This window comes from Trichechus manatus, unplaced genomic scaffold (genome assembly GCF_000243295.1).
Source record: "Trichechus manatus latirostris isolate Lorelei unplaced genomic scaffold, TriManLat1.0 scaffold00025, whole genome shotgun sequence".
Classification (NCBI taxonomy): domain Eukaryota; kingdom Metazoa; phylum Chordata; class Mammalia; order Sirenia; family Trichechidae; genus Trichechus; species Trichechus manatus.
The window spans coordinates 1,877,566-1,885,444 of NW_004443961.1; the positions used below are offsets into that span (position 1 = coordinate 1,877,566).

General features: G+C 43.8%; 1 protein-coding gene across 5 annotated transcripts in view; it reads left to right on the top strand.

The window, feature by feature from the left end:
• Nucleotides 1-2,865, top strand: part of LOC101354166 (probable global transcription activator SNF2L2) — a 166,224-nt gene extending 163,359 nt beyond the window's left edge. For 2 of the 5 annotated variants that reach the window (XM_023728581.1, XM_023728580.1), the window contains one exon: nt 1,832-2,862. In XM_023728581.1, the coding sequence (XP_023584349.1) occupies nt 1,832-1,867 (36 nt within the window). In that variant the 3' untranslated portion in view covers nt 1,868-2,862. Of the gene's footprint in view, nt 1-1,831 lie in introns of all 5 variants that reach the window. The other 3 variants (XM_023728579.1, XM_023728582.1, XM_023728578.1) reach the window with 2 other exon arrangements.
• Nucleotides 2,866-7,879: the final 5,014 nt, after the last annotated feature.

Consider the following 7,879-nt stretch of genomic DNA (forward strand, 5'->3'; position numbering starts at 1 on the left):
AAGTGTAAAGTTTTAAACATTATCTCAGCGTATTAGTTTTGGGGGTTCAGTGGCTTCAGAAAGTCTGCATTCCATTGAAAATTTGAAACTGTTTTATGAATTTTGTTCCACATTTTCCCCCTTTTGATCAAGATTCTTCTATAGAATCTTTGTTCAAAATGTTCAGTAATGATAGCCAGCCACCATCAAGTTCTGGCCTCATGGCAGAGGAGGCAGTTGCTCATGGAGGCAGCCATACATGTATTTGATTTCCTCATAGAGGTGTTATTTTTAGTATTTGGAAAGTCATGAAACACTTATTGAGGCAGGCCCTGATATGGGTACCTTCTTGTGTGTTGTCATATTTAATGCTTACATTAGCTTCGGGAGATAGATGTCAGTCTCAAGATATTGCAAATGGGAAATTGATATTAGGTTGTGTGTGTTTTGTTCCCGGTCATGTAGCAAGTCAATGGCAGAGGCTGAGTTTAGTCCCAAATAGCATAATTCAGTCTAGCATGCCATTGTTAACTGTTTGGGCGACAAGGTAGAAATGCCAGCAGGAACTTCCAGTACCATGCCGTCTGGAGGACCCTGCATTCCATTCACCTTCCAGAGGAGCACAGGTCCCCTGCCACGTACCTCCCTATCTTTTCCTTTCTGGAAAGATCATCTTGCCTTTTAGTATGCATGCTAGTTTGTTTTTGCCTTCAACACATTGCCATTTTGGCCTGGCGGGAAAGTTTCAAAATCATCACTCCACTCCAGCCTTAACCCTTACGACAAGCATTTTGAAATACATTTAGAATGTTGTGTTGACTTGAGAAGACTGACCACTGAGAAGACGTCAAATGCGTGGCTTGCTTTTCTCATGTGAATCTTCTAAAACATAGTGCTAAAAAATAGCAATTATTACTGTCTTAGTTACTTAGTGCTGCTGTAAGAGAAACACCACATGTGGGTGGCTTTAAAGAATGGAAATTTAATTTCTCACTGTTCAGGAGGCTGCAGGTCCACATTCAGGGCATCAGCTCTAAGGGAAGGCGTGCTCTCTCTCTCTGTCAGCTCTAGGTCCTTGCCTCTTTCAGCTTTTGTAGCCCCAGCGTTCCTCCATTCCTTGGCAATCTTCATGTGGCATCTGTCTTACTGCATTTGTGTTCTCTTGTCTCTGTGCTTCTCCTCATAACTCAGAGGTGATTAGGTTTAGGACACACCCTACGCTGGTCAGGGCTCATTACATAACATTAGATTGCATTATGGAAAGTCATTACATTGCATTAGCTCACATCCACAGGTATATATGTTAGGATTCCAACACATATTTTGGGGGGTTACAGTTCAATCCAGGAGCCCTGTTGGTTACAAATGGTTAAGCGTTCGGCTGCTAACCGAGAGGTTGGCAGTTCAAACCCACCCAGCAGCTCCAAGGGAGAAAGACCTGTTAATCTGCTCCCATAAAGATTACATCCTAGAAAACCCTCTGGGGCAGTTCCACTCTGTTACGTGGGGTGGCTATGAGTAGAAAGCAACAAAACAGCAACTAACCAACAGCAGCAGCCAACTTCACTCCCTGTCAATTATCCATAAACCTTTCAGGCCAGAGTGAAAGAGTGAAACCCTAGCATAGACTGTGGGTATCACTTTGGGATTTCCAATTAGGACCTCCTCTTTCAGTTTAGAGGTGGACGGTGCCGCTTTGGGGTCTTTCCGTCTTCCCGTGGAATGAAGGAGCTTGGAAGGTTAACTGTTTCCAAAATGCCATTTCTTTTTTTCTACTTTGCCACTTGATAGTTTATCATGCCTTCTTTTCATGAAATACGATTTTATCTTATTCTGTTTTATTTTATTTTAGGAACAGTCAGAAGCAAGTGCGACTGATGATGAGTGATCGCCGGGGACCTTTTTTTTCCTTGGTAGGACTGAGTTCCTCCCTCCTCTCTCTCATTTTGACCCAGTGAGTTCCTTTTGTCCTATGGTCTCTGGGCCATTTCTATATTATCATCATCTATAAACTAGCTTTAGGATAGTACCAGACAAACATATGTTATCATGGTGTAAAAAAAAGCGCGCACACACACAAACGCACACACAAATATTTGTAAGATACTGTGACCAAATGGGCCTCAAAGATTCAAAGATTAAAACAAACAAAAAAGCTTTTGATGGGAAATATGTGGGTGGATAGTATATTTCTATGGGTTGGGTCTGATTTGGTTATGGTTTGACTGCCTGGTTTTATCATCTGTTGAGATGAGAAGATTTTTGTCTTTTTGTAGCACTGATAACCAGGAGAAGCCATTAAAAGCCACTGGTTATTTTATTTTTCATCAGGCAATTTTCGAGGTTTTTATTTGCTCGGTATTATTTTTGTTTTGTTTTGTTTTTTACACTGTGGTGCGTATAAGCAACTTTAATAAGTGGTCAATGTACAGTAGGTAGATTTCACCTGCATATACTTTTTTTTTTTTCCTTTTTTCCTCTATGATCTGAAAAAGAAATGCTTTTTGAATTGTATAAGATTTATGTCTACTGTAAACATTGCTTAATATTTTGCTCTTGATTTAAACAAAAAAAGTTTTATTGAAAACGCTATTGAATATTGCAATCTATATAGTGTACTGGATGACTTCCTTTGTCCACCTGATCTCCTCTGTTACCAATGTGTATCGTCTCCTCCTCCCTAAAGTGTACTTAATCTTTGCTTTCTTTGCACAAAGTCTTTGGTTGCAACTCATAAGCCTGAGGCAAATAAAATTCCAGTAATTTCCAAGAGTGTGGTGTTGGTGCTTTCCTAATAAAGAGAGAATTTAGCTCAGCAAATGTGGCCTCTTATTTTTGAGTCGCAGAGGATTGAAACCCTAATGCTTGAGTGATGGTCTCCAGCAGAGAGCTGGGCGGGCTCTGGGATACGGAACACCTGGTAGCGGTAATAGGTACGTCAAGTCGGTTCTGACTCATAGCGACCCATGTACAACAGAACGTGACACTGCCCGGTCCTGCGCCATCCTCACAATTGTTGCTATGTTTGAGCCCATTGTGGCAGCCACTGTGTCAATCCATCTCATTGAGGGTCGTCCTTTTTTGCAGACCCTCTACTTTACCAAGCATGGTGTCCTTTTCCAGGGACTGGTCCCCCCTGATAACATGTCCAAAGTATGTAAGACAAAGTCTCTCCATCCTCGCTTCTGAGGTGCATTTTGGCTGTACTTCTTCCACGACAGACTTGTTTGCTCTTCTGGCCGGCCCTGGGGTATTCAGTATTCTTCCCAGCTCCATGTTTCAGAGGCATCTATTCTTCTTCAATCTTCCATATTCATCGTCCGGCTTTCGCATGCATATGAGGTGATTGAAAATACAATGACTTGGGTCAGGCACACCTTAGTCATCAAAGTGACATCTTTGCTTTTTTAGATTTTAAAAAGCACCTGATTAGGGGGTGGGGGAGGGAAGAGATTGAGAGAGTGCCAGTCTCCTGGAATGAGCCAGGTGTGCTAGGAGGAAGAGGAGTCCACTGCCTCCATGACTTTGAACTATTCAGCAACTTGAAAGATGCGGCCATGGACCAAGTCACACTAAGCCCCTGCTCAACTTCTTCTAGTGGCTTAAATTCTTTTAGCCAGAAAAATCTGTATGGCTATTAATCTGGTTTTGTCCAGTCATTTTTTAAATAATATTGTGTTTTGGTGAAAGTTTACACAGTAAATTAGGTTCCCAACTGACAATCTCTATACAGATTGTTCAGTGACATTGATTCCATTTTTCACAATGTGCCAACATTCTCTTTAATTGCATTCTGGTTGTTCCGTTTCCCATACTCTAGTTTCCCTGCCCCCTTATCTTTGCTTTAGAGAAATTGTTGACCTTTGGTCTTATGGAGATGTTTTTTTTAATGAAGCCCTGTGCTTACGGATAATATCCTTTGTGTGTCGGATAATATCCTTTGTGTGTCGCTCTGTTATTTTGCTAAAAGGTGACCTTGGGATAGTTTCGGTTCAGGGTTTAAAGAGTATCTCAAAAGTGAAGGAAAGTGTGAGTCTCCCCCAACAGCTGGTAATTTCGCTTCTCCTTTGAGCCACTTCTCCCTGCTTCCAGCATCCTTGAGTGTCAGTGCCATTCCCTTCTCTGTTAGAAACAGCCAAGGGGGCTTGCTGCCCCTGCCCTGAGCCAGCCATTGGGATGGGGTTGCTTTCTAAGGACTTGGAGGACCCCACCCGCCCCTTCCTGCATGTCACATCCACTCTTTGTTCCTCCTCATTCCAAGTCTGTTGATGTTTGCTGGGGTCTGGAGGACAGAGGGGCAGGGGAACTGCTGACTGAAGGGCTGCAGGTCACAGACCTGCAGGTCACGCAGCTCCAGTGCCTGGCTTCAAACGCATTAAAACCTAAATGGACCAAAGATACAGAAAATCCAAATTAAAAAAATCAAACCCATTGCCATCAAGTCAGTTCCGACTCAATGTGTTTTACAGAATGGAACAGTGCTCCATAGGGTTTTCTTGGCTGTGATCTTTACAGAAGTCGACCACCAGTCCTTTCTTCTGTGGTGCTGTTGCATGGGTTTGAACTGTTGCCCAGTTAGGATCCATGCCCTGGAGCAGTTGAGCAATGAAACGTACTCCAAGTCAGAAAGAGTGAGGTAGTTTATTTAGGAGGTGGCCACCACCAGGGATCCAATAGCAACGCAGGCTGTCTCTATGGAGTCCCAAAAGGCATTTCTACGTTAGAGTTTATATACGATTTTTACAAAGGTTAGAAGTGTCGTTATTCATTACCAGGTAATTACAAGAGACTTTTCATACTAAAGAGATACATGCCAGACATCTCCTTATCAGGCTAAAGATAATATCTGACATCTGGGCTCTGATCTTCCTGTGGGGGGTAGTAAGTCACAGGTGGCCGGACGGAGCAAAACAAAGTCGTTAACAAAAGTATGCGAGAAGGAGAAGGCAAAGAAAACAGAAACTTAGAGGTTCATCATGGCGTTGGTTCTGTCAGGCTCTCAGTCACCCATTTTGAAAAGGAGAAAACACGCTGGGAAGTATTAGGGTCACAGAACTGCCAACCTTGAGGTTAGTAGTTGAGTGCTGAGGTGCCGTGGATCTCTTTTGCGTGGCCTTCTTCACCATGCTCTTGTAACTCCCACCCCAGTGATTGGGTGGGACTATGCAGATAGGGTAGCTATGGCCCACCAACGGGATTGGTCAGTTTTGCCATCCCACTGAGCTTGACATGAGCCACCCTAGAGGAGGGAAAGGGAGGATTCCACCACTGCCAAGGGAGAACAGCCAGGAGCAGAGCGTGTCCTTTGGACCCGGGATCTCTGCACTGAGAAGCACCTGGAACCGGGAGACGCAGAGAGAGAGCTGTAATACTGAAGACAGCAGGAAGCGGTGGCAGAGTAACGGTGGCAAGAGAGACCGGCAGGAGCTTCCTGGCCCACAGAGCAAGAAAGCTGAATGCCTTTGGGCAGGGGGCCTGCTGGAGGAGTAGGGTGCTTCCGGGCACTTGGTGGAGCTAAGTTTGTCTACCCATGGAGCTAGAACTGAGCACCTTTGGGCCGAGGCTTACTAGTGGAGTAGGGTACCTCATGGCACTTATCAACAGAGCTAAAAGAGCTTTGTAACACTTACCCAAGCAGGGCAGAGGCCGAGGGGCCAGAGAGAGGCATGCCTGTGAACACGGCTGTCATGGTGGAAGAATTGTATTCTGAGCATTCCTAAAGCTGAACTGTAATCTGTTACTTCCCTAATAAACCCCATAATCATGAAAAAAAAAAAGGTATCATCTCGGGGCAATAGTCTCAGGGAGTCCCCTGGTCTCAACTGGTCCAGTTAGTCTGGACTTTTTAAGAATCTGAGTTCTGTTCCACATTCTTCTCCCCTTCTAATAGGGTCCGTCTATTGTGGCCCTGATCAGAATGGTCAGTAGTGGTAGCCGGGCACTATCTAGTTCCTCTGGTCTCAGGGTAGATGAGGCCTTGGCTCATGTAAGCTATTAGCCCTGTAGACTAGTTTTTTCTCTGAGACTTTGGTTTCCTTCTTAATTTTTTGTTCCTGATGAGTAGGAACCATTAGTTGTATCTTAGATGGCTGCTTGCAAGTTTTAAGACTCCAGAAGCTACTCACTTCGCTAGAATGCAGAACATGAACTTTGTGAACTACGTTACGCCAGTTGACTGAGTTGTCCCGTGAGACTAAAGTCTTAAGCCTTCAAACCTAGAAGACCAGTCTCACAAGGTGTTTGGTTGTGTCTGAGAAGTACCTGTAATTGTGTCTTCCGTGAATATATGTGCCTGCACACACACTCTCTGTACTTACACATGCATACCATTTTTTTGTGCAAATAACACACACCTTCTACACTTGTTTGCCAACCGCGCCCTCCTCCCATGAGGTATTTTCCTAAGTGCCAACGTGGCAATTTTTTTTTATATGTTACTGTAAAAAAAAATTAAGCATAGCGCACTTACGAAAATACCTCGGGGCGGGGAGGGCACGGTCAGCAGACAAACATAGAAGGCGTAAAAATATGGTGTAGGTACTTCTATCTGTGCACACATATGCATACACCTGTACCTACCCCTATACCTATATGCCTTTCTACATACATGCGTGTTCATACACTCATTTTTTGGTCATTGTTGGTGTTGTTGCTAAACTATGTATGTCAAATTCTTTAGTACAAACATCTTTTTCTCTTGAGCACTTTTTAGTGACATGGGATTACTTTGGTCAGGCTGTGCTCACTACACCCACATTTGGTGCTACTTTACCCATCACCAAAAATAACAAGCATCTACGATACAGAGCATGAGACCCTGTCCCCTCCCCTTCCCTGATAACCACCAATGAACATTGGTCTCTACATATGTATCTATTCTTGTCTTCTTATATAAAAGTTGGATCATACAATAGCTGGCCTTATGTGATTGACTTATTTTACTTAGCATTATGCCCTCTAGGTGTATCCATTTTATATTTTGTGGACTCATTCATTGTTCTTTATGGTTGCATAATATTCCATTGTGTGTGTGTGTGTGTGTACCATAATTTGTTTATCCGTTCATCAGTTGATGGGCACTTAGGTTGTGTCTATCTTTTTGCTATTGTGAGCAGTGCTGCAGTGAACACAGGTGTGCATACATGTGCAGCCATTTTTTAACTCCTAGCAACCCCATGGGACATAGTAGAACTGCCTCACGGAGTTTTCTTGGCCACCAGGGCTCTTACCCATCTCTTTTTTTTTTTAAGGAGCCCTAGTGATGCAACAGTTAAGCGCTCAGCTACTAACCAAAAGGTTGGAGGTTCCAACCCACCCAGCAGCTCCACAGGAGAAAGACCTGGTGATCTGCTTCTGTAAAGATTACAGCCAAAAAAACCCCTATAGGGCACTTGTGCTCTGTCACAGGCTGTCCCTATGAGTCAAAACTGACTCAGCGGCATCTAAGAACATTAATCTTTGGCTAAGCACTCAACTGCTAACCGAAAGGCTGGAGATTCCAACCCACCAGCGGCTCTGCGCGTGAACACCTGGTGATCTGCTCCCATAAAAATTAACCAAAAAATAAATAAATAAACCAAAGCTGTTGCCGTCAAGTCAATTCCAACTCCTAGCCATCCTATAGGACAGAGTAGAACTGCCCCATAGGGTTTCCAAGGGGTGGCTGGTGGATTTGAACTGCCGACCTTTTGGTCACCAGCCAAACTCAACCACTGCATCACCAGGGCTTCCTGTAAAGATTACAGCCCAGAAAAGCCCATGGGGCCGTCCTACTTTGTCATATGGCGTGGCTATGAGTTGAAAATTGACTCGATGGCACCACACAACAACATTGGTGGTATTTTATGTAGTTCTAAGAACTAGAGAAAAAGACATACTTCTTGTTCCCGTTTACAATAAG